The sequence below is a fragment of the Leptonychotes weddellii genome, chromosome 10 (assembly GCF_054177405.1).
Source record: "Leptonychotes weddellii isolate Sample4059 chromosome 10, ASM5417740v2, whole genome shotgun sequence".
Taxonomy (NCBI): Eukaryota; Metazoa; Chordata; class Mammalia; order Carnivora; family Phocidae; genus Leptonychotes; species Leptonychotes weddellii.
Window position 1 is genome coordinate 13,764,189 of NC_138378.1, and position 27,604 is coordinate 13,791,792.

The 27,604-nt window shown below is 45.3% G+C and overlaps 1 protein-coding gene across 1 annotated transcript in view; it reads right to left on the minus strand.

The window, feature by feature from the left end:
• Window positions 1-354: 354 nt before the first annotated feature.
• STK4 (serine/threonine kinase 4) overlaps window positions 355-27,604 on the minus strand; it is an 82,928-nt gene continuing 55,678 nt past the window's right edge. The window contains exon 8 of the mRNA XM_081832268.1: window positions 355-4,445. Coding sequence (XP_081688394.1) covers window positions 4,287-4,445 — 159 coding nt within the window. The 3' untranslated portion in view covers window positions 355-4,286. The remainder of the gene's footprint in view (window positions 4,446-27,604) is intronic.

The window sequence follows — 27,604 nt, forward strand, 5'->3', positions numbered from 1 at the left end:
ACCTCCTCCAGAAAAGCTTTGTGGGGGCCCCCGGCAGAACTGATGGTCGCTCCCTCCTCCTGTGCCCGCGTTCGGTGCACTCCGTCTACTGCGGTGTCTCCATGGGCGCGCGTGCTTGACCGACTCCCCGTCCGGTCTGCAAGAACTGCGTCTGGTCATCTTTATATCCCTGCCGACCAGCTCAGGACCTGGCACACAGCAGGCGTCCAACAAAAGTCTTCTCCCTACCCTGCCCCCTTCTCCCCCAGCTTTGGATTTTGGAATAAGCACACCACAGAGACAATATCACAGAGGTTCACAACACCACTATCCAGGCTACAGATGGAAGGTCTCATTTTTAAAAAGAAGAAAGTCTTGTGTTCCAAAGGGCAGTTTATTTAAAACAAAGGTGGCAATGTGTGGGAAGTCGGGAGAACAATAATTCTAACATAAAAGCACACAAGAAGCACCTCAAATTTAAAAAAGGGGGTGCAGGGAGGAAGCTATGTCTCATTCATATACAAACTGCTGACCTCGATTATTTACATCCAAACTTTATAAAATAGCATTTCAAGTCAGCACTTAAGCCAGTGTTATTAGTTTTTATTACAAAAAGTTAAAGCTACAAACTTCACATTTTTAAGTTGTACATCAGCAACAGCATTTAAGTTTTTTCCAAGTTGGTTCGAGTGCAAGCTGGTGGAAGAGATTTTTTTTTCCCCCCAAACACAAAAAAGAACATGGAGTCTAAATACAATGAATACAATCCTGATGAAAACACACTATGTAAGAAAAGATGGGGTGAGAGGCTGAGGAGCTGCAATCTTTAGAGGCAATGTGGTTTGCTAGAAAGGGCACTGGAATCAGAATCAGAAGACCTGCATTGGAATCTGAGCTCCGCCATATTTTAGCTGCATGACCTTGAGCAACAGACTTCACCTCTCTGAGCCTCAGTTTCCTTATCTGTAAAATGAGGACCATAACACCTAGATCTCCCAGAGCTATTAAGTTTTAATAGATATAGGGCTATTCAGATGATCTATGGAGTGAGCTTTGGTGTTTTGTATCTTTCAGGGAATTTGTCCATTTTATTTAAGTGGTTGAATTTATTAGCATAAAGTTGTTCATGACATTGTTCTTAGCCTTTTAATATCTGTAGGAGCTATAATGATGTCACTTCTCTCATTTCTGATATTGGTAAGAGCTACTGAAATTTAAATGGTATAGTAAGTCTCTGGCATCTGGCAGGTGCTAAATAATTGTTTCCTGGGTCAGAATATACAGTCTCAAGGATTCAAGGTCATAGCTCTTAAGTTACTTCAGAGTATTGGTCCTATCTATCATCTATCTATCTATCTATCTATCTATCTATCTATCTATCTATCTATCATCTATCTATCATCTATCTATCTACTTACCTACCTACCTACTTAGCCAGCCAGCCAGCCAGCCAGCCCAACATGCATTCATCCATCTATCCATCCATCCAGCTGGTGGTTGGGAGAAGGGACAAAGGAAAAAGAAAAATAGAAATTTGCTTCAAAATTACTGATGAGGAAGCAATCAAGATATCCTTAGAGAATTTGAGATTTTTTTTAAAGATACAATTGGGTGTGGGTCATTGTTTCTTAAAAGGAGAGGAGAGGTGAGGGCCACAGAGTTCCCTGGGAGCTCAAGTCACAGACGCTGAAGCTCAGGGCTCAAGGAAAGCACGCTGACCTATCCTGAAGTTAGTGCTCACGGGGAAAATGAGGACCTGCCCCTCTGCCTTTCCATCACTAGGAAACAAATACACCGTGCCAGGAAACGGACCCGGTCCAAAGAAATTGACTCCTGGCCAGAGGCTCTGTCCAGCTAGACTGGGGAACAGTGTTCTGTGCTGGGCCAGCACAGGGGGGTGCACACATGCCTAGAACAGAATAAACTCCTGATCAAGATTCATGACCCAAGAATATTTATGGGGAAAAACTGAAATCTTCTTTTACTTGGATCTAGCTTAGGAAGGAAGAAATGGGCACTTCCCCTCCTGTCTGGCCAAGTGCAAAGTCCTTTCTAAAATGGAAGAGGCTGAGGCAGGCCTGTTCGCGAGCACAGCAGATGGTGTGGGGGAATGTACGCTCCATGCTAGGTTGGTGAGACTCACTTGGCGGTCAGACTTGACTAACTCAGCCATTTTCCAACCTAAAACTGCCAGTTGGAGTTATCTGTTCTCTGCAAGAAAAGGTGGTCGCTTCATTTTAAAGACTTATGATTTTCCTTTTGCCTGTGAATACTGGTCCCACATGGTGATGCTATGAATCCTGATTCTGCCCCTTACTAGCCATGTTGCCTTGGGAGATACATTGCCTTTTTCTCTCTGAACTTACTCCTTCACCTGTGAAGTGGAGATCAAGTACTTAACTTACGGGGTTATTGTGAAGTTTGGAGCTGACATCTATAAAAAGCCCACCTAGCTCAGTGCCTGGCATATACTAAGTGGTCAACGAATGCTAGCTGCCATTGATTCTTCTAGTGGGATCCCCTAAGTGTCCTCTGTTCTCTGCCACGTAACTGCCTAACTGGCCAAACCCTGCAGACCAACCACTGCCTCTTACATTTTTAAAAACTGGCTTTAATTGCAAAGAACAGAATCTGGCCAGAGAAGAGGAACAGTCCCTGCCATTCCATCGATTCCCAGGTTTGAGAAGCAAAAGCAATTATGGAGTCAAATTACTCTATCTTTAGGTGCAGCCGAATCAGGACTCCCCCACCTGAGGGGAAGAGATATTGAAAAATAAGCAGACGTTTGCCTTTCCTCATGGTCTCCTCTTTGCTGTGTGACCACACGTCATGCTGCAGAGGGATGGCTCAGTGCTGCGGTTTGGGAAGCCCTCTGATCTGCCTGACGCCCGAGGTCACCTGCGTGGCGTTGTCCGCCAGAGGCCGCAGAGTCGCAGACTGGCCGAGCCGGAGCCACCTGGCTCCCCTGGGGGTCCCACCACAGTCAGTCATCCACGGAAGAGACCAAGCCCGAGCAAGCTTCCCTCAGTAGGGCTCTTTGGGACAACCTGACCCAAATGGACACAGGTTTCTCCTCTTGGGGAAGGGAATGCTTGGATCAGTGGCCCAGGAGCAAGGAGCTCTGGTCTCATCCCAGCTCTTACTTCAACTTGCTTTGTGATTTGGTCACCCTGTCACTTCCCCTCCCCGAGCCTCAGTCAGGCCAGACGATGCCTGGGGCCCCTTCCAGCTCTGGCATTCCGTGGGCCTGCACGGAGCCTCCTGGGGAACAGATCTCAGTCTGATATTCATGTATCCTTTCCAGACCCCTCAGCAGTAAAATAAAAAAGAAAAGAGTCACATACTGGAATGTGATCACAAAAGCAATGCCCTCTACCCCTGTCTGTGAGGAAGGCGGAGCAAAATGCCCCTGTGCGATCTTCGCATGAACAATGAGAACCCTGGACACACTTTCCCTTCTGTGTTCTGCGGACTGCACACAGCCCCGTGTGTGTGGAGAGGTCCTGGCAGGCCTGTCCCCGCACTGGGTCACGTCTCCTCTTAAGGCACTGGGCAGGATCTGTGCTGTGACTCTAGGCGGTTGGGAGAGTGCAGATGGATGGAAGGCATTGAAGCCACGAGGGGCAGTTTGCAAAGAGGATGCCAGGCTCCTCCTGGGACTCAAGAAGTAAACACAAACTCTCAAGGCTTTCCCTTCAGCTCCAGAAGCCAGAGATGACCCACACGAGGCTGAAGCCATGGGGAAGAACTGGCCCAAACCTAATTCTTAAATGCAGCCCTGCAGAAGGGTGAGGCTGGGTCCTGGGAGCGGAGCGACCCCAACAGCCTCCCGGCGCCCCCTGCCCCCCAGTACCATAATCTTACAGAAAAGAGGCCCAACTGTTTCAAACTGTACCTGGACAGAGGTGCCACCACACCCAGTGGGGAACCCGTTGTAATTTATATATATATGTGCATATTTATATATCTTTAAAAAGTCTTCCAGAAAGAACAATCGAAAGCTATTGGGAGAAGAAAGACAAGACAACATGTAACACTCCCAGCTATCACTCATCCTGGAGTTTCTGTTCCTGGGGTTTAAAACTCTGAGTTTAAAAGCGCCGATGCGAATCCTTTGAAATAATGTAACTGACCAACTGAAATACATACACAAGGCAGCAGGCTGATGGCAGGCAGCCCTTCCCACTGGCGCACTTCCTGAGCTCACGAAGGTGAAGGTGCTGTGGAGAAATGACGGGGCAGGGGTGTCGGCTACCAAGCCCGAGTTCACCCAAGGCTGGTGTGCGGGCGGGCGCTCCGGGCCTCCCTCAGAAGTTTTGTTGCCGCCGCTTCTTAGCCTCGATGGCGTCCAGGATCGGCTGCCTCTTGGACTGGTACTTCTGCCGGATCTCTTCAATCTCTTGCTCCATCATGGGGTCGAGGGCCAGGAGCCTCTTCTGAAGGTCCTCCACTGTCCAACTCTTAAGCTAGAAGAAGTGGAAAGTACGGTCATGACAAGGCCCAGGTCAGCGCAGAACAGCCGAGAAGCCCAGCCTGTCCGGGCACCCAGAAGGGAAGGGTCTTCCCAGAGCCTGGGGTGGCAGTGGTTGGAAAGTGACAATTCATTCACTAACGGCATGCCCCAAGCTCTACGCAGATAATTTATCCCTGGACAAGTTCTAAGCACTAATCTCTTTGGTTTACTCTGCCTTGACCAAGAACTTAACCAATAATACTTTCATCCCTATCTTTTCAATGAATTACATATCGATGCATTGTTAGGGCATAAACAGCCACTTGGTGTACGCAAAATAATGCTTGCCCCTAATTCTTGTCCTGCCCATCAGATGAGCCTCTGGATGGTGACTGTGTCTCTTTCTGGATCCCTCACCAGGGAGAGTGGATGCTCACTGAGGATCAGATGCTGCCCCCCTGAAATGTCTTAGGCACCGCCATAGTGATCATCATTAACACTTATCGGGTGCTAATCATGCACCAGGCACCCCTCGAAGCGCTTCATACACAAGAGTCTTCCGAATAGAGACACAAGCCTTGGGCGGGGAGTGGGAGGGATAGTTGGAAACCTCTGAGGTTAAGTTTCCATCATCCAGAGGGAACAACAAGACTTAATATATAAACGAGTAATAAAAGCTAGCACTTATATAGTGCTTTCTACGTGCCAGACGCTCCGCGCTCTCCATACATCCATTCATTTAATCCTTGCGACAACCCTATGATTTGCAAATATTATCATCCCCACGTTACAGATGAACAGGCCAAGGAAGAAGGCGGGGAAGTAACGTGCCCAGTGTCTCGTGGCAAGTAAGTGGCAGAATCAATATTCAGACCCAGGCGGTGAGGCTCCAGACTTCATGCTCTTAACTGGTATCACAGAAGAGCAGACTCGCAAAGCCCAGGTTTGAGAACCGACTCCATCTGCAGTTCAAACACGGCTCTGCCTCTTGCAAATGCTGAGACTCTGGCAAGTCCCCTATCTCTCCAGGCGGTTCTCCCCTATGGAAATGGGACACCCACGCCTCATCGGGCTTATCATAAGAATTAAATGCGACCGTGGCCGTAAATGTGTTGCCACAGTGCCTGGTGCACCGCGTGCTTCAAGAAGGCAGCGCGCGTCACAGCGCTCTCTCTGTACCAGAGCCCGGGAGTGTGCCCGTGTCCGCCCCGTGGCTGCCGCCGTGGGCTAAGTGGTTTCACTGCTGTGTGTACGGAGTGTCACTGAGTCCAAGCAAGGCCGGTTCTGGCTGGCAGGGGTGGGAATGAAAGCCCCCATTATCCACAGCAGGTGGTGATTAATTCTGTGCGTTTACAACCAGTCTAATAGGTGCAGTGTTCCAAGAACTCAAAGGCTCACTCAAGTCTTCGGAGAGATTTATGGAATCACCGTGTCCTCCAGCCCCTTCCTGAGGCCTCAACAGGGAAGTGGTGTAGGAAGGGGGTGAAGGAGCCTCTTTCTGTCCGCCCTTCCTTTCCAGGGTGGGGTGCGACCGAGAGGGAAGGACTACCATGGCCTCCCCAGGAATAGTTTAGTGCCCTGTCGCCGCAGGAATTTGCCTTGGCCTGCTTCAGGGAGGTAGTCTGAGAAGCAAGAAAAGCCTAACAGTTCAAGACGAAAGGCTCTTTGTGAGGTGGGAATGCAGAGCCGAGCGGGGGGTGGATGCTGGAAAGCTGCGCTCCTAAAACCACATCTTGTTTCCAGCCTGTGGTTTCAGACCAGCTGGAGGGTGTTCTGGGCCTGGGGACTCTCCAGAGAGCAATGCTCGCCTCATTTTTAGCCTTTTCAGTTCGTCCTCCGAAAAGAAACTGCCCCAAACCTAATACGGAGTGTTACTGGGAGCTGGGGTATTAATCTTTAGGATCCCAGGTAGTTCATCTCTAGTGGCTGTGTAACCCTCAGGTTACGCAGGCCAGAAGTGAGGACAAGTGACCTCACTTCTGGGCCTCAGTGCCTCCCCTAGAGAAGAGCCCCCGGTTCCGCCATTCTCGGGCTCTCATGAGGATCAGGTGGGTTAACAGGTATGACGTTCTCAGCACAGAACTTCACACGGTATTCATCTCACAGACAGCAAACATTCCATAAACTGTAGTTATCACCACAGTTGTTAATAACTGCTATTGTTGCTATTAATACTATTGTTATTATTAATATTTTGAAAACTCTCTAATGAATCGTCCATAAACAAATTGTTCCTGTACCTCTGATCCAAGTCAGAATCAAACAAGTAAAAAAGAAAATATTCTACTCTATTTCAGGCTAACAATACCTAAGAGTCAGCATTTTCCCGCATCTGTTAACTTATTTATAGTTTAACAAAATATTTTTCATCCATCAAATATGCACTGAACACCTACCATGGACCAGGCACTGGCCAAGGCACACAGGATTAAAAAAAACCCCAAAACCAAAAATCACTGCCCTTGTGAAGCTTACATTTTAGTGAGGCGAGACAGACACCTGAGAATGAACTCAATAATCCGAAGATTACTCTCATGCAAGACAGTGAAAGGGGAAAGGAAAGAAAAACCTCAGTGAAGGAAGGGGAGCTGGGAATTAGGAGACTCACTCTTCATCATCCATCAGGACAAAGCGTCAACTATGAAGACATCAAGGTCAGGGAAGCGGCCCTGGCTTTCCGGCTTGCTCAGCAGCTTCAGACAAGCCCCTCCTGCGCCCCCGCCCAGGCCTCTGTTTCCCCCCATGTAAGAGAGAGCTGCCGAGTGACCTCAGGTCTTGTTAGACTCAGTGTTTCTCTCTGTAGTACCCCTGGATCGTGCGCATCGGAATCACCAGTTAAAGAACTGTGAGCGACCCGATCACACTCACTCTCCAGGAGGCGAGGATTCTGCTCACTAAAGAAGCTATTCGAGTGTTTCCCTGAATTCCTCAAGTCTGATGAGCATGATTCTACATCCTCTTCTTGTTTTCCTCATAGCAAACCTCCCACAGAGTTACTGCTGCCTGTCTTCGGTCAAGGCTTCTCGGTATCCAATTTCTGTGCAGCCCTTCTGCCCTTGATCTAACCTGGAAGCAACAAGCACCCTTGCTTTATCTCCACCTTCAGACTCACGTACTTGCCCTAAGGCTTTGGGCTTAAGTTACACGTGACCCGTTAGAACACAGCCAGCCAGTCACCGCTAAGGCTTCGGTCACACTCCAGACGTGGATCTTTCTGAAAACAAGCTCAGAGAATGGTTCCGTGGCGCCAAAAGCAGCATCTCACCTTCCTGGTCCTTGGTGGCAAAAATACATTGCAAACGGATATCTTGCAGTGGAGTACCTGTGGCTCTCCGGTTTTGCTAGCCAGCTTTCTGAAGGAGCCAACTCTGGCCCGGCCGTGCAGGGAGCTTGAGCTGTTCGTAGCAGGTGAAGGAAGTACCACCTTTCAGGACCTTATTTGTCCGCTGGTATTTACACATCCTCTCTGTCCTGTGACTCCCACACGTATGGCTCCAGAGCAGCATTCTCTTCTGAACGCCAGGCTCACACATCCAGGGGCAGATCCTACTTTACGTGTCAGCCCCAGATCAGCTCATGGAAATCCAGCACCTTAATCCGACCAAAACAAAACTCTCGAGTCCCACCCTTCCCTCACCCCCAAACCTGTTCTCCTCACATCCCGGTCTTCCCCATCTCAGGAGGGGTACCACCATCCTGCCAGGCACAGAATCATCCCATTCTTCCTTCCCCTCACCACCCCCTGCCCACATCCCATCCTTCGATCTCATCTCTAAAACGTGGGAGTAACTCAAATCCAACCCCTCAACCCAGGCCACCAGCATCTCACAGCGACAAGCATAATTAAAAATACAGAAATGAACCAGATCACATCCCCCTATGTTTCCTGCTGCACTTAGAATAAAATCCAACAACACACCAGGGCTACAAAGGCCTTCCATCTCTGGCCCCACCGGCCCCTCGAGCTTCATCACCTACCACTCTCCCCTTTGCTCAGGACCCTCTAGCCACCCTTTACTTCAAATCCTCAAACCACACCTTCAAGCCACACTTTTTCCGGCCTCAAGGGCTACCCAGTGACTGATCCTTCTGCCCAGGTGGTTCATCTCCAGTTCTTCCTTATCCTTTAGGCCTTAGCTCACAGGTCAACCCCTCAGAGAATTTGAGCAAGCCTTCCCTGAGCATCTTCTCTAGAAAGGTCACCTCCCCTCGTTCTCGATCTCAGTCCCTATTTTACTTCCTTCAAAATGATCGTGGCACCTTGTAATCAATTATTCTTACTTCTTTTATTTGTTGTGTCTCTTACTAGGATGAAAGTTCTATGAGAGCAGTGACTTTGTCTTGTTCACTACACTACGCATTATATTGGTTGAGGGAATGAATAATTTGCCCTTCATTTCCAGTCAAATAATAACGGAAGCCACTGAAACCAAGGAGCAAGCTTCCCCGAGGACCACCACGTGCAGGGCTCTGGGTAAGGTGCCGAGGGGACCCAGGGAGTGAGTCCTGCCCTCAAAGAGCTTCTAGTCCTCTCAACATTCTTTTGAAATTGAAGGAAGTCTGCTCCCTTGATTCCCATTTCTGTGTTTGATACTGCCTGATAAGAAACAGGTCTCCAACCCTGGCTTAGTCACCTCTAAAAGGCATGTCCACTTTAATTTTTTATTCTGACAAAAAAGAACTACTACCTTGGAAAGAACGAGATGATCAGAAGACGACGACGTGATCCTTCTGGACAAGACAAAATGCCAAGCCCGGAGCCAGAGGCTCCTTAATGAAGAAGGTGGGTTATGCTGAAGAGAACAGACCAAGCACAGGGATTTTCTGCTCTCTTCCTGACAGAGGTCACAGAAGGGAGAAGAAACTAAACTAAGCCCTTAAGCATGGTTACTTAGAATCCCCTGACCACTTGGATGCTAATCAACACATCAGCCTTGAATAGATGAACATGGGTGGGCTCAATCTGACCATGATGATGTCGTGCGGCTGGACACAGTCTCTAACGAACACCTCGACTCCACTCACTATTACCTTTCACCCCGCCTGCTGTCTGGCCGTGGATGTCTGAGCAAGCAAAGGCATCAACATACGTGCAGGTCAGAGTTCTCTTCAAGGATGTGCTCTCTGGAAATGCGCTGAATCCTCAAGGGGGCACTTTCTTAGTCTGAACTTCAGCCTCACCCTGTTTCAGCCGGATACAACGATGTCTTAGACTTCTACACTTAGACATGGAGGCAATACGTTCATTACTTGAGCATATGCCATGCGTCCAGCACTGAGCTAAGCAGGTGTCTGCACAAATTAATCCATCTGATATTATTCTTGTCCTCCTTTTACAAATGAGGTCAACGAGGATAAGAGTGGGCAAGCAATTTGCTCAAAGTGATACAGCAAGGAACTGGAAAAGACTGTAACCACCCCCCCCCCCCCCGCCCAGGGTTTCTGGAAACAGGCCCGTGTTAGTGAAAAACACGGGAAGACTGGAAGAACTACAAATTCGGCTGACATTAAATACATCAGATGGCCCTCGATTTCAAAAATGCCACCATGAGCTATGATGGGTGACTTCAGGCAAGTCACCTGACCTCTCTGGGATCGGGTTTCCTCATCTGTAAAATGGGGATGACACTGTCTACTTCGCTGCCTTTCCTCAAGAAAAACCAGGCAAGGGCCTGCTATGTGCCAGGCACCGCTGCTGAGGGGCAGTGACCCGCTTCAAGGCTGCCAAACATGATTCAAATCGAATCAACCAACTTTCCCGGCAGCTCTCCTGGGCCAGGAACGCGGCTGGGCAACGTGAATGTAAAAGGCAGCATGTGCCGGAGAAGCAGCGAGGTTTCGGGGCAAGAACACTGGCTCTGGCTCATATGGACCTGGGTCCCGTGGGAGCTCTGCCCTCGGGCGAGTCACCTAATATGTGCCTCACTTTCCTCATTTTTCAATGGAGGACAGCAGTATTTATCCCGCAGGGAACTTGTGAGGTTTAGCGGTGTTGGTAAAGTATATCACATAGTGTCTGTTGGACACTAGAAAGAAAGTGGTTAAGTGGGAGCTACCACCTTAAATCCTTTTTTGGAAAAGGGGGAAAATGTGTAAGTAATATAAACGGTAGCTCTGTTGCTAGAAGAACTGAGCCTGGTGAGCTCCCAATATGGTGCAGGACACATACCCCACACACAGGGGGGCCTCCGGTGAACTGTGTGTGAGAAACCCCAAATCGGATAAATCTGGCTTGTTTCCTCGGGGCCAGACCACAGCGAAACCCTCAGATTCCCAGCATTATGAATACATGAATATATGAATATGTGGAAACTGGTTTCTTCTCAAACAGCCTTAGCAACTCTGAAACTCTGAATTACACTGCGTCAACCAGCCCAGAGAAGAGCTGAGATCCGGTTAAAGTTTCATTACAAGTGATACCTCACGGGAATTAGAGTGACAATGAGCCTGTCTTGCATGAGCAGAGTCAAGCTGAACTAAACACATTAAAATGTATAGCAGAGCTTCATCCTACCCTGGCAACGAGGCCCACAGTGAACAAACGGGTCTGGCCCATACCCAAGGTACAGGGTTCAAAGTTCTGCTCCTCTGCGGCTAGAAACTCTCATCTCAGAAGTCTATTATAGAAATAGAGTCGTGCAACGTCCCCAGAAAACCATCCGAGAGACTTGCCAAAGTGTTTAAGGACAAGCTTCAATTCTGTACACACGACGCTTGAGCACTCCTAATTCTGCATCCGGTATTACAAGCAGGATTTCTCAAACACATCATCCCTTCTGGACAGGTGCGTCAGGCTGATGCCCTGTCACAGGTGATGTTTTTATAGTGGCCCAGAATAAGGAAAGAACACGCCTTTGGAATTTAGCAAGACGACAAGGAAGCTTGATAGAGTCGAATGATGCCACCGACATGCCTTCCTTACCTTCAACACCAGCCACTAGAAGGTCACCAAAAGTGCAATAGAGAAAATGCACCAAGGGCAGTCAAAAGCATCTAGGGCACTGATTTAGTTCCATCAAAGATACTCATCCTTTCTTGATGTGACTCTGTCTCTACCCAAGAGTAGATTCGAGACTGGGGAGAGGTGACTCTAGTCAGATTCTCAGGGGATGCAGTAATCTCTCAGCAGATGAGTGAGAAGGTAGTCAAGCAAGCAAGCTGACAATCAAATAACAGCTTGTGTGGGTGAAGTCAGTATGAGGCCATTCAATTTCAACACATCTTGCTGCTTAAATGAATCCTGTGAGAATTCTAATGGGAAATTTCCTCTGATTCAAATTATGGTCATGCCAAATTATGCTTCCATCAGCCCCTTGTAAAACCTTCCTAATGCAAAACCTAGTATTAATCCCACTTTGAGTTTATGATTCCTTCAAGTCAATCCATGGAACTGTTCTCAGAATTCCAACCGAAGCAAACAGGGCTGCATGTATTTCAGATATTTACCAAGAAGACTGGAATGAAACATAGACCTTACGCTGGGGTAAAACAAAGCAGTTTGGCTCCAGGCAGGCTCCTGATGGAATGACACAAGCTCTGAGGAGGGCCAGGAGCCTGGCTTTGAACAACCTGCAGGCTGTCTCCAGGGAGCCTCCCGCCCAGAAGCCCAGTGCGCACCACACGTGCATGTGTGTATGAAGGACGCGCTCTGATACACCGTATACACAGGAGGACAAAACGCAAAAGTGCTTTTTTTTAATAATGGGGTTTCACTATAATACAAAGTTTATTACTTGCGTATTGTTAGTTTTTTGTGATTTATCAAAAATCATCCTTTGATGTACATGACAAAATTAATTTCTGAAGTAGTGCTTTTGCATGCTTAGAATTTACTCCAGCTCTGTTCAGGCATGAACTTCCACAGCTCACTCTTAAATCACAACACTCCTGATTTTGTTGTTGTTTTGTTTTTGTTCTGTGAGTTTTATAACAGTCTTTGGCCTAAGGTAAACAAGTTTTGACCAGACCCAGATTTTTTCCCTACCATCGTGCCTCTGGCTTTCCACAGCAAGAACCCATAAGGAAACTTTCATACCCCAAATACTGAAGAATAATGGATCTTAAGAGGCACCGCAAGGCTGCTACCTAGCGTTGTATCTTTAATTATAAAGAGGTAGGGAGTACCTGCCACGTGTGCCAGGCCTGGCTGGGGCAGGAGTAGGGATGGTAGAGGTGGGGGTGAGTAAAGGTGCGTACGGGGCAGAAAGTATACAGCAGGATCCCTGTACACTAGACGTGGAGCTAAACGAGGCAGGTAAGTCATGAAAACAAGCTACAGTCTGCAGCGTTACTGGGTGACTCATGACTGCTAACTGTAATCAGAGCTACTTTTAATTGAGTGCTATGTGCTCAGCACTTCACATGTATTATTTCATGTAATCCTCAGAATGGTCCACGAAATAAGTAGTAGTATCTGCCTTTACCGAGGTGGAAACCGAGGCTTAGAGAAATACAGGAATTTGCTCATGGCCCCAAAGCCAGGAAGTGTAAGTGGTGGCCTTGGGCTATGAACCCTAGCACGCCTGACTGCAAAGCCCAAGCCCACCTCGTGTCACGGCAGCATGCACTACAGGAGTTCAGAGAAGGAAGAATCCTCGTGGCCAGTCGGCGAGAAAGACCTTGCCCTTTGTAAATATACATTTATAGTGCAAAGAAGGAGCACTCACTCTAATTCAGAACAAAGTCTGAATTGTAGAATTTTTTTTAATTAAATGCAAATCTTGCTATTTCAAGTATCTATCGCACCTGAGATACAGGAGACTAATAAAATGAGGTTAGGTAAACAAGAGGACTCATGAGTTCATCTGTAAATATTACTAACAGCTACTCAAAATTCCTTCGGGCGCCATATTTTTTCACACCTCCATGCGTCTGCTGAATATAATCCTGTCTTCAGTTTAGGGAATGCCCATTCAACCTTCCAGAACAACCCAAGCTCGAACTCTTCCCTCTTGCCAACTACCTTTTCCTTTCCCTAAAGTAGGAGCTATTTAAGAGCATGAACTACATCTAATATGTTTTCAGAGAGTCAGGCCAGCAGAAAAGAGTTCTCAATAAATATTTAATAAAGAAACATATCCCTAATCTTTACTTGAAAATGATACTGACTTTGTATTCAATTCCCTCAAGAAGCTTTGGAAATATGTAATCAATAAATACACCTAAGAGTATAATGTGTTTGTTAAATAAGATTATGTCAGTCACTCCAAGCCGACCCATGCATGCCAAAATCAAAATGAACAGCACAACCAGTGTCATGACTGCAATAAAGCTACGAGGAAAAATGGACATAAAAATTCACTCTAGTCTTGGCTGCCTATGATAGCTCTTTAACAAAAATTCAATTTTAAGAGCAGCTCTACACTGGTTTATAAATTTCACACTGAAGGAAGCTAAACTGAGAGAGGAAAACTTTCAGGAAGTTAGTGAACATCTAATCTGGGATAATGGTAAATGTCAAAGAAGGTGGGGTACAAGAATAGAGAAGAGTGTGATGCTCCTGACAGCAGAAAGCACTAAAGGGAGACATCCAACCTATCATCATTCTTGTGAGGATATTAATCTTTCAGAAGATATGAAAACCTAAAACCCAAACTGCGCCAAGCTGTTGTTTTAATGTAGCTTAATAATTCAGGAAAAGAGCTAGCTAGTCACCTAAGAATCCCTGCAAGCTGTGCCTCTGTACACTTTCTTGGGCTGGAAATTTCCAAGATAACAAACAGGCCAGGCCTTTTTCTCTCATCTTGCCAAATGAAAGAAGCCCAAAGAATCCCAAGCAAAATGAAAGCTAAAATACAAATTGATCTCACTTCATTTAACAAAGGCAGTCTTAAAAGGTATCTCAGACTAAAGAAGGTCCAATTTAAATACACCGAAAGAACAAAATGTTTACAGAAAACTGGTCGAGAATGCATCAAAGCTCTCTGAGTAAGCTACTTTGCAGGCCTGAATTTTTACAATTTGGGCTTTCTGATGTGGGAAAACTTGTAAGTGAACAGCGCTTAATTTCTGGAAAGTATATAAAACCTCTGCAAACCCTACTGCTGGGTACTCTCATGTAATGAAATGTCTGAGATTTACAACCTAAATACCCAAAAGGAAATATTCTCTCAATATCCTTTGGAAAAAAAAAAGAATTCTGCAACAAAAGCAGACTTGTTCTACCTGCAAAGCATGCCGCAATCCCTCTGTAATGACCATTGAGTCTTGGGGACCTGAGCCCCCTGCAGTGTCAGAAACATAAGGTCAGAGCAGTAGGGGTGTGTGTGTGTGTGCATAAGACTTTCAATTCTGCCAAACCACATAACTGCTAAATAGGAGTTTGTATTATTTTTTCTGTTTTTTTTTCTGATTTAAGACTGTCTACAAAAGATGGCTTTTATTCCTTGGTCTATAAAAGCATTAATATGTATATGTTCTTGGTATTTTGAGATGGCCCTTTATTCTTTTCAACAAGTGTTTAATTGGGTATGGACAATCAAATGTGTTTTAATTTATGCCATGATAATTTTTCACATGTGTAAAAATTCACAAACCAGAAAAATTTCTTTGTAAAGACCACGTGTCTTAGTTTCTTGGTTCAGAAAGGATGATCACCATATTCCTAGTATTAGCTCATCTAAGCTTGGCGTTAAAAACACTTAGCTTTTAAAAAAAACAAAAAAACAACACTTAAATTTCTGGTATGAAACTTTCTTTAAAATTTGTATCCTGGGGCACCTGGGTGGCTCAGTCGTTAAGCGTCTGCCTTTGGCTCAGGTCATGATCCCAGGTTTCTGGGATCAAGCCCCGCATCAGGCTCCCTGCTCCACGGGAAGTCTGCTTCTCCCTCTCCCACTCCCCCTGCTTGTGTTCCCTCTCTCGCTGTCTCTCTGTCAAATAAATAAATAAAATCTTAAAAAAAAAAAGTTCCTGGGGCGCCTGGGTGGCTCAGTCGTTAAGTGTCTGCCTTGGGCTCAGGTCTTGATCCCAGGGTCCTGGGATCGAGCCCCGCATCGGGCTCCCTGCTCAGCGGGAGGCCTGCGTCTCCCTCTCCCACTCCCCCTGCTTGTGTTCCCTCTCTCACTGTCTCTCTCTCTCTCTCAAATAGATAAAATCTTAAAAAAAAAAAAATTTGTATCCTAAATGTTTTCTGTAATGGGCAAGCATCATGAATAAAGAAACTGCCTCCAACCTGAGGTCTGACACAAAACTTTCTATCTGTAATGATTGGGAGAGGGGAGAACAGTGATAATACCATGATGTGTGTGGTAATATACCATGATGAATATGAGATTTATGTATGTCTATAAACCTATTCTTCGTAAGTTCTAATTTTCATAAATCCTTGTCCCCTCGTGAAGTGTCTATGAATAGCACAAGCATGTGGGTAGTACTGCTTTTGACTTGATGGTATTTCTCTTAAGAAGAACAGGAAGAGTGTATCAGTTACCGATTTATTACTTCTCAGCCCTGAATGCACCTTCTCTATGATAAATGCTCTGAGGTGAACAATGGTACTTTAAGCACTTCTCCTTTGAAGTATGTGTGACATTAAGTTTTCTCAGCAGAGAGGCTGAAGGGACAGTGCAGGGAGGAAGAGGCTCTCCTGAGTCTCCGGCACAGGGCCTGGTAGTATGGATGCGAGGACAGTTGGTGAAGTATGGCCCAGTGACAGCCCAGAACCTGGACTGTCTGAGATCTTGAAGCCTTGGCTTGGCCATAACCTTTCGGCAGCCGTGTTGACACAGACACCAGAGTCCCGGCTTGGCTCTGAAGGCCTCCTGCCCTCCACCAGCACCCAGACCTCCTTTGCTCACCCGTGTTACTGGCTGCTGATCGGCTCCTCCTCCCTTGTACTGCAGCGGGTAGTCTATGGCTGGCCCGGGACCCCTGGGCCAGCTCTGGTCCAGCCAAACCAGCCAAAGCCCTCTGCTATGCCATGGGCTATCCTCTGCTTTCTCCCGAGGCCAGAATCTCTGGTAGCTTGTCCTCCCTTGGGCCACGCTCCCTCAGCCCTAGGGAAGCACACAGAGTTTCCCTAGACCTTACAGTGACTCTTTTATCGTAGGCAATAATTCCCTGTATTAAACTGCCCTTGTTTAACTTACTTTGTGGTTTCTGTCTCCCAACTGGCCCCAGACTGCTACAGGGAGGAATGGCAGAAGTGAGTACACATGAGCACATGCTTGCCCACTAATGGAAAAACTTCTAAAATGCCAAACCCCAAATGAAAATTTAAATGTAAAAAATGCCCAGACAACCTCAAATCCAGAATAGTCTAGTGTATTTACAGCCCAAGTGCAGAATTAAAATACTCTGACTCACTCCCACTGAAAACTGTATTACTGGTGAATAGACAGACACGTTGTGGTATCTCTATACAATGACAACTCCACTGCAATCAAAAGGAACCAGTCCATAGACAGCAACAACATGGATGGACCTCACAGCAGCATGCTAAATGGAAGGGCCAAACACAGAAGGTGATATTCTGTATGATTCCATTCACATGGCATCGTAGGAAAGGAGACTATCGGGACAAAAACTGGAGCATGAGGGAACTTTTCAAGGTAACGGAAATGTTCTACATCTTCATTACGGTGGTGTTTATACAACTGCATTCATCTGTCAAAACTCATCAAACCGTACACTTAAAAAGGAGCAAATTTTATGGGATGTAAATGAAACCTCAATGAACCTGAATTTACAAAACAAAAAAACTACATATCAAAAACTGTGGAAGGTATTTAGAGCAATACCTAAAGGGAAATTTATAGCCTTATATGCAGATATTAGAAGAGAGAGATGACTGACAATTGGCAAACTTAGTTGTTCAACTAAGAAGGAAAAACACCCAGAATAAACCCACAGAAAGCGGATAAAGGTAAGAACATAAATTCATGAATTCTTTTTTTTTTTTTAAAGATTTTATTTATTTATTTGAGAGAGAGAGAGAGTGAGAGAGACAGCACATGAGAGGGGGGAGGGTCAGAGGGAGAAGCAGACTCCCTGCCGAGCAGGGAGCCCGATGCGGGACTCGATCCAGGGACTCCAGGATCATGACCCGAGCCGAAGGCAGTCGCTTAACCAACTGAGCCACCCAGGCGCCCAAATTCATGAATTCTAAAGCCAATGCCCAATGGCAAGGATCAATAAACCCAAAAGGTGGTTCTTTCAAATGACTAAAAAAAAGAAAAACTCTTGATGAGTCTGATTTTTAAAAAAGAAGAAGCAGCAAATATCGGGAATGGAGAGCAAGTTGGAATTACAGACACTGCAAATTTTAACATCCAAAACTTTATGCCAAAAAACTTTAAAACTTAGATGAAATCAAGATTTCTACCGGGAAAAAAATGACCAGATTTATCTGGAATAAAACCATAAAGACCACGGACTAAGAAATGTGGACCACAAGGACAAAGGAGGAGGAGCAGGACGCTCACCGCGTACACCGGAATGTCAGGGCCACAGAAGGTGAACCGATCTTTGCAAACAGATGCATCGCCGCCATCACTAGGCAAAGGTGCTTCCCTATGCGTGGGACAGACACGGCCGTTCCCAGAACTCGCAGTTCCAGCCTCACGGCAGCCATGCACGTAGTTCCCAGAACTTCTCCTAGGAAAGAAGGGGATCCCTCCAGGGGCCAGAGACATCGTTTGGATGCCTACCTCCCTTCCTCAGAATGCTAACACTGCTCTTCCAGTGAACCAAGAAAGCCGAAGGGCAGGTTGGACAGAGGGGCCAGCAGAGGCCCCGCCGGCGCCGCCTGGTGGACAGGGCGGGACCTGGGACCTCGCTGCGTAATGGCGACAGTAATAATAACCGTAACAATCTAAGCCAGCGTCTGAAAACATATTTACTAAACATTATTAGCTGGTCACTACATTAAGCACTCTTCCCATATTATAATCTCATTTGATCTTAATTAAATCTACAGCTCTAGTTATTAATCCGTTCCAAAGACGGGAAATCTAAGGTTTGCAGAATTCCATAATCTTAAGTTACATAGTCAGCAAGGGGCAGGGACCAAAACTGAATATGGTTCTGTCGGATGCTAGTCTGTACTTTTTTTTTTTTTTTAGGATTTTATTTATTTATTTGACAGAGAAAGAGACAGCGAGAGAGGGAACACAGGCAGGGGGAGTGGGAGAGGGAGAAGCAGGCTTCCTGCCGAGCAGGGAGCCCGATGCGGGGCTCGATCCCAGGATCCGGGGATCATGACCTGAGCCGAAGGCAGACGCTTAACAACTGAGCCACCCAGGTGCTCCGCTAGTCTGTACTCTTAATGGAGTATCACTCAGTATCTACTACCGGTCAGGTGTTTTTCCCCTCATAGTCTGGAATAGAGCGAGAATAAAGCACGAAGCTACCATCAAAGCAACACTGAATACAGAGAACACCCAAGATTTCCTTGCTTGCCTTGGTAACAATGAGTTAGCATAAGACTGGCAAGGTTTACTCAAGTCAAGTCACCATAATACCCAAGCGGTTAAAAGCAAGAGACTTTCTTGCTTTCTCTACCTGTAAGATGGAATAGCTAGGTAATCCCAGCTAATTGCAAAAAAGTCCCTGTGAGAAACAGTCTGAATAAACACATGGGTAGAAGTTCCCTGGGGACAAATCTTGGGCAAAATAAAAAGACACAGTATCTTCAGGCAGAGCTTTGGTGCAGTGGTCTGGACTACTTCCCGACTGTGGAATCCCCCCTCCTCTCAGAAATGACCAGACCTGGTCAAGAAAACACTGGACGGTGCCTCCTGCTGGAGAGACAGCAGGAGCTGACACACGTGCCCTGGCAGGACCCTCTGGCCTCAGACAACCCATCATTCTCGGACTGAGGCCATGTCGGAACGGCTTACTGAGAGACTACAGCTCCGAGACGCAGACCACTTGTCACCTGTGCTTCGAGTGAAGCCACAGGGAAGCGAGATCAGGGCCAAGGGCGCCAAGAGACTATGTGCGAATCTTAGGATCCATTTCTGATCTTCCACCCTAAGCCACCTCCATCTCAATTCTTTCTCTTCACTGTCCATACTTCCACTACCAAAACTAACAAAATTCGCGGTCTGCACTCTGGCTCACCATGTGGTTGAGATAAAAACCATCCTATATTTTAACAGTAGAGAATAAATGGCCAGGAAGGACGAGCTTTAAAGAAGCAAGCTGCCAAGCGGCCACAGATCAAGCAGCCTCCGAGCCAAACAAAGGAAATGAAAAACAGTGTCAAGCTCACACCGGCTGATATCGTTGAAGCAGCCTCCTGGGGTCACAAACCACCAGCATTTAGGTCTCGTGCTCAGTGCCATTTCAATAACTGAGCTTAAAACTAAGCTCAAATCAGCTGGCGCGAGTCACCAGCAGAACCAAGCTGCCGTGACGAGACAAAGACGACATTCACTGGCCATGTGCTTTCTCAGAAAGCATATCTAAACAGCAGGTTTCCCTGGCAATGCTGAATGCATACTTCTTTTTCGGACTGCTGTTCTTGGCTGGTTTTCTGAAAGTAAAAAGTACAAGATCTCTATTATAGTCCCAAGTACAAATGAATTCAGCCTTAACAGATTTTAAACCCAGCTTTACAGGGAAAATGAGAAATCTGAAACAAAAATAGTATACCTTTGTCCAGAACGATTTAAGATAGTCTTCTTACCAGAAACTGCTTGGTATGATTACCCAGTAAAGATCCATTAACATGCAACTAGTGTTTATCCTGGCTAGCTCCAGGATGTCCACACGGTACTGGAGAGATGGAGGCCACAATACTAACCATGATCTCCACTCATCTTTCCTCCAGCACAGGATTATGAAAAGAAATTCACCAAAAAAAAAAAAAGATTAAAAAGCAAACAAGTATGGAGATAATCCAGAACAGAAAGGCAAGAGTCTGAGGGCACCAGGTCTCATGTTTCAAATGCTGCCTGAATTCACACACCCAACAGACAAAACAACAAAAGCAAACACGAAGCCTCAACTCCTAAACCTGTCACTGACAGCAAGAAACCCAGGCTTCATAAGGCGGAATGACCTAAAAGCAACCGAATTCCAACCAAAAAAGTTCAAAGTTCCAAATACCAAATGCCAAATAAAAGGAGAACGATTAAGTCAGCAAAATAATACGATGTGAGGGACTATCATGTAATCATCAAAAGTGATAATTTTATAAATGTTTTTAATGATAGGAGAAAAAGCTTAAGATGTGTTAAGAGAAAAAAAAAATCAAGACACCATATTACACATATAGTATGTGCTCAGCTATGAAAAACAATATACAAGTAGAAAAACCTGGAAGCAGCGAGGTTAAAACGTAAACTGATTCTCACTGGGGGCTGTGGAACCACAGGAGAAATTTTCTTCCCTAAGCTTTTCTTCAATTTCTAAACTTTCTGTAATAGGCATGTATTCTTTTTACACTATGAGCAGGAAAAAAAGAGTATTGCAACATCGCAGGAGGGCAAAGCAACACTAAAACAGATGATGAAAAATAACATTTACTGAGTGCTTCCTGTGGGCCCGGTACTGTCCTAAGTGCTTGGTATGCATTATCTCACAGGAGATTCACAACAGTCCCACGACAGAGACAGGTATGATTTTATCCACTTTTGACAGGTACGGAAATTGAGTTAGCCGCGTGACATAACAGGTGCAAAGATGGGTTATGAAGCCTGAATGACGACTCTGGTGGGTTCAACCACTATGTGTACTGCCTTGTCAACCACAGCTGCAGAACCTGCCTCCCTGCCTGTAATCTGAACCTAAAAACAAGCATTGATGATAAAACCTTCTTTAAAAGAAATTATAATAATTTAGGAGAATACAACTACAAAAGAGGAATCTGCTCAGCTACTAAGATACTCAAGTAAATTTTTAAACTACTGAAAGCCCCACAGCTAAACTCCACAGTACAAGAGAAAGCTAGGACTATCTGTCAAAGAAAGACTTCTGATATCTAGTCATCAAACTGCCAAGGAAAAACAAGCATTTAAAAGATACAATTAGTAGGACTTGAACTAACAGGATCTGAATTTGCCCTTCCCTCCAAAAAACTCCTCAGCAACGAGGGGCATTGACCATTGGAGGCTAGAGAATAGAAAGAAACTTATGAGAAAAATAAGCATTGTACTTGATGCCAAATGAAATAAGCTGCAACCAGCTCAGGAGGACCCCTGACTCTTTTCTCAGTCCAACACTGAAGGCCTTGTGGTTAGAAATAATCAATTTTGCTTGGCAAAAAAGCATCAAGACATAGAAGTACTCTGGATCAAATTCTGTAGAATCAGCCTATTTCAGATGCATTAAAGTGAATGCCAAAACCAATATGGTGTTCTGTTCACAGCTCCTTTCTAGAGGTTTTAACAGCAGAAAAATACTGAAACTCAGAGTTTTAAATGGAAAATTTCTATCTATAAAAATGACACTTTTAGATAGAAGCCATTAAGATTTGGTAATTCCAAATTCACTATGTATATTAAAAATTGTTGGTTGTTAGGAAAACTGGCTAGCTGATTAGAAAAATATGAAGGTGGATTGCTACCTTACCCTTTCCATCAACACAGACTACAAACAATAAATAGGGAAAAAGAAAAAAAGTATACATTCCAAAACAAAGTAAGGGTTACCATTTTTATAATCTTGGGATGTGAGAAACTTCTAAACATGGCATTAAATTCCAGAAGCCACAAAGGAAAAGCTGCTAAATCAGAGTATTTTGATTAACATATATGGTATATTAACATATATGGTATTTAAAAAATTTTTAAATACCTGAACACTTAGATACCATAAAGTTTTTAAAAACTGGGAAAATCCAGATATTTTACATGCACCCTAATGTTTATAGCAGCATTATCAACAATAGCCAAGTTATGGAAAGAGGCCAAGTGTCCACTGACTGATGAATGAAGAGGTGGTATGTGTGTGTGTATCACACACACACACATATACATATACACATACATGCATGTACATGTATATACACACATATATGTAACACATATATACACACACATACACAATGGAATATTACTCCGCCATCAAAAACCTGAAATGTTGCCATTTGCAGCCACGTGGATGGAGCTAGACTGTACTATGCTAAGCAAAATAACTCAGAGAAGACAAATACCATATGTTTCACTCCTATGTGGGATTTAAGAAACAAAATAAATGAACATGGCGGGGGGTGGTGGGGGGGAAGAGAGACAAACCAAGAAACAGATTCTTAACTACAGAGAACAAACTGAGCGTTACTGGAGGGGAGGTGGTGGGTGGGGGATGGGGGAAATAGGTGACCGGGATTAAGGAGTGCACTTGTGATGAGCACCGGATGATGTACGGAAGCGATGAATCCCTAAATTCTAGACCTGAAACTAATATTACACTGTATGTTAACTAACTGGAATTTAAATAAAAATTTGGAGGAAGGAAAAAAAGCTGGGAAAGTATTTTTACCATATACGTTAAAAGGCCTGTAACCTTACTTTGAAACTAATAAGGAAAACAAGAATTCCATTAATAATTACATAAATAACACAAACTGGCACTTCAGACACCAAAAACAACAGGGAAATCTGACAATATGTATCATAATTTCAAATTTATAAACGGTTTGGCCCAAGCATTCTACTTGCAGGAATTAATTCTAAGGCCATGCATATCATGCAAAGGTGTTTATTGAAGCAATGTTTCATATTAAAAAGCTGGAGGCCACCTAAATGATTTTGGGATTAGTTAAATCAGAGGTCACAAAAGCACATGTTTTCAGGGGATGGCACAGGAAATAAAAATAAGCTCAACAGGCCAGTTATGAAACAGCAAACAGGAAGTGGTATGCTCTGTGGTGAACTGGAGCGCTCCCGCCCATTTCACTAATTCAAATGGTGAACACGTATGTGCCCGGCCAAACTGGTTCTCCCTTGCCCAGGCCCCCCACCGGGCCAGGGCTAAGTGCTGCTGCCTGGGACGACTCTGAGAGCAGCCAGGGAGGCTCCCCTTCCTGGGAAGGAGACCTGTGGCACGGGAGCAGCTCCAAGAGGTCACTGGGACGCATCACCGCCCGACAGAAACCCGACAAGGCATCTGCTCGCACACTGAGCTTTCCTCGGGGCTGCGAGGCATCCAGCCTTGTCCAACAGGCCTGGGCCCAGAGCGCAGAGAAGGGAAGGGGAAGGACGGGGAAGGAAGGGGAGGGGGGAGGGGGGCAGCAGTCAGGGAGGAAAGACTAGGCCTTCTGTGAGGTCTTCATTTTCCACAGGAACAAAAGTGAGCGGGGGGGAGAGGGGGTGAGCGAACAGAGGCGAACACGCACAGCACGTTCCTTCTTATATAAGGTACATAAACCCCCACCTAGGGACCTCTCACCGGGAACTCAAGCACTGTTTCTGAAACGCTCCCACAGAGTGCTGAGTTCAGAGGACCACTGTCAGACGCTCCTTCGGCAGTAAACCTCGGGGCAGCGGCTGCCTTCATCAGCCAAGCTGGCACAGAGAAGAACCGCCACGGATCGTGTGACGGATGGCATATGGTATTTTATCACAAGATCTGGACTCAGGCCAGGAACCGGTTTAAATGAATCCTAGAACGGTTGGAGTTTATCATGACAGCCGCACTTCACAAGTGGAAAACATCCACGAGGATCTGGAATGGTACATCTCTTCAGTGTGTCAGGTGTGTGAGGTCCTTCACTTTGAGCTTGGTCCTGCCGTATCTGGGGACGAGAGCCCCCCGCGGGGTGGGTCGGGGGGAGACAGCAGATTCCCTGACTTCATTTGAAACATCACTCCCTGAAGATTCTTTAAACTCCAAAAGAGACACATCAAATGGAGAAGAGATTAGCAGTTGCCAAGAGTCAGGAAAGGCAGTGTGGACGGTGTGCCTATCAAAGCCAACAGGAGTGCTGCTTGTGGTGGTGGGAGGGTTCTTTATCTTGACGTATTCATGTCAACATCCTGGCTGTGGTAGTGCACTATAATTTTGTAAGACTTACGGTGCGGAAACTGGGTAAAGAGCACTAAGGACCTGTATATATTATTTCTTATAACTGTATGTGAACCTACAGTTATACTGTAGGTATACAGTTTAAACTAACATACAGTTAGTTTAAAAAAGGAATATAAGTAAGATTTTTTAAAAAGATACATCCATGCCTGAAGGCTACAAAATCCCAGAATAGTATTTAATATTTAATAGGATTTTCCTAAATAAAGAGCAAATGGCAGGGACTGGTGGATGGGTAAAGGGGATCTGAGTTTGCCCCTCCTCGAGCAGCTGGCCACCTTCTGCTCCTGTATCATGGACAATGCAAACCAGCATTCAAACAGGAGCACCTGCTGGTGTGAGCTCCCAGGTACGGCTCTCTGTGTCTCTCTGCCGGTCTGTCTCTTTTTTTCTCTGGTCCTCTCACTTTCTCTCTCAGACGCACACACACTCTCGAGCTATTTTAACAGTGGCACCATCAGGATTAAAACTATTTTGAAAAAGAACATCAATGTGGGAACTTTCCCGGTCTTATAGCTTCCAGGCAGGCACAGAAGGGAAGCAATCTGATCAGAGAACACACAAAAGGTCTGTGTGAACCCAGTGCGTTTGCTATTTAAATCCTGGGACTAGTAAAGTCACAACAGAATTAGGCTCATCTTAGGTATGAAATAAACACTTCAAAGCAGACAACATTTAACCAGGAAGTGGGAGCCACCACTACAGCAGGGCCCTCAACAAAACCATGAAGCAGGTTGGAGGCCTGGCTCCCACCTCTCTGCTCTGGGCAGCCCACATCATGACCTTAAACTCTTCCCCTGGTGGTTCATCTCTCCCACCTAAATATTACACGTGTAAGTAAGATTTACTGAGAGCCCGCTATGTGTCAGGTACTCCGCTAAGCACTTTAACAGCATTTTCTGATTTAATCTTCTCAATAACCCTGACATAAATATGATTAGTATCTTCCTTCTAGGTTAAGTGACTTGCCTAGGGTTACGCATCTCATGAACAGTGAAACCCGCACTGAACCCAGGGCTACGTGGCTCTTGGTCCGTAGGTTATACTGCCTCCCAGGCTCATTTTGGTCTCCGGGGCATCCGAAGCACCTCCCTGCATTTTAAAAGGAAAACCCCCTGCGTATGCTGAGCATCTTCTATATGCTTTACATGGGCTTTCTCTTTCAGGCTCAAATAACCCCCATGACAGGTATGCATTATCTCCATTTTAAAGATTAACACACAAAGACTGAGAGAGTTTGAGGGCCCTTGAAGACTTTTAATCTCACCTTTATTTAGCAGACCTTTATTTAGCAGATGAAGAAACAAGAGCCCCAGAAAGATTAGGTGGCTCGCTGAAGGACACAAAGCTATTTACTGTCTGAGATCCGATTCTCAATGCATGGCTCCCTTTAACTACATCTAAGTTGTTGCTCTGAAAGGAACCAACATATAAATAATAGAGTAGGACTGCCAGGCACTTTGCTAAATGCCTTTCATGCTCTATCCAACTCTGATCTAGGGGATTCCCAACACCGCAGCTCCTATCGATGTTTTCTACCAACACCTTACCGAAGAAGCGGCAAAAAATTTAAATTGCACATAAATCCAATTTATAAGCTAATTAACATGCTCCTATACACACAGATGAATGGCTTTTGGAAAAAAAATATGAAAAGATTTGGAAAGCTTTTCAAATAACCCGCCATGGTTTCAAACAACATAATCAAAGAACACACTGAGAGCACCTGTGGGCCACGGCTAGTGCTGGGCACGTCAGAGAAAGAAAATATGGAGCCTCTGGATTAGACAATGCTCACCACCAGTGCATTACTTCTCACGTAAGTTGTGTCATGCTGAGAAAAACAACGGTCTTGTCATCAGAAAATCTGGATTTAAAAAACCTAACACCATCACTTATTGACCTAGAGTCTCTGAGCCTCACTGTCAAGTGCGTGGGAATAAAAACTGCACGAGGATTCTGTAAGATGCAAAGGGGGAAAATATTTACAGGCACTGACCACACAATCTGCCGTCAATAACTGCTACTTTCATCATTTTCTCCTCAAGTTCTACAACCTGAAGAGAACAAGTGTTCCTGCCAATAAAATTTAAAGTATGACAAGACAAAACAGAAGGTATTAGTCAAAGGGCACAAAGCTTCAGGTAGGGAAGACGACTATCCTAGAGATCTGCTCGACTGCATCATGCCTGTAGTTAACAATTCTGTACGGTACACCTAAACATTTGCCAAGAAGGTAGATCTTATGTTAAGTATTCTTATCACAATAGCAATAATAATAAATAAAGAGGGTGGGAGGAAAAGAAAGACAAGATGATGAGCAACCAACATGAAGATGACTACAAATATTCAATATCTACCACTAAGGTAAGAAAAGTAAATTTACAGAAAAGCAAATATTGAATAGATGACAGAGTCTGAGAGAGAAAAAAGTGGGGACTAGGTGCCTGAATGAGACCGACAGGCACACCGCGACAGAGAGATGACTCTCAGAGAGACTATCGAATGTTTGCCAGGGCCAGCATGACTCCTCCACAATAGACACCTTTGTTTTCATAGAGGTTGTATTTGGTCAAAGGGAAAGTGTTCTGAAAATAATAATGCCTTTTTGGTTAGCATGACATTTCCTGAACAACAGCATAAATACTGAATAACCCACAGTTACAAAGTAAATAGTAACAGCAGAAGGTAAAAATTAAATTGTTCCAACAAGGAGAATTATTTACATAAATAATTAATGAAATGCAAAGCTTGTCAATCTGTAGTATGTTCTGAATAAGCATGAAAAAAACCATCTGAGGGGCGCCTGGGTGGCTCAGCTGTTGAGCATCTGCCTTCGGCTCAGGTCATGATCCCAGGGTCCTGGGATCGAGCCCCGCGTTGGGCTCCCTGCTCCGCGGGAAGCCTGCTTCTCCCTCTCCCACTCCCCCTGCTTGTGTTCCCTCTCTCGCTGTCTCTCTCTCTCTGTCAAATAAATAAATACAATCTTTAAAAAAAAAACCATCCAAGTCAATCATAAATACTCCCCTAAATCACAAAATTCCCAGTGATACACACTAAAGTTGAAACCATTCTTCCTCGTCACTACAGTCCCCATCACACATGATCTGAAAGATGATTCTTTCACTGCTTTGTAACTTTAACTATGTACCTAGTATGTGCCCGGAGCTCACAGTTTGTCTTGTTTTGTTTTTTTTCAGG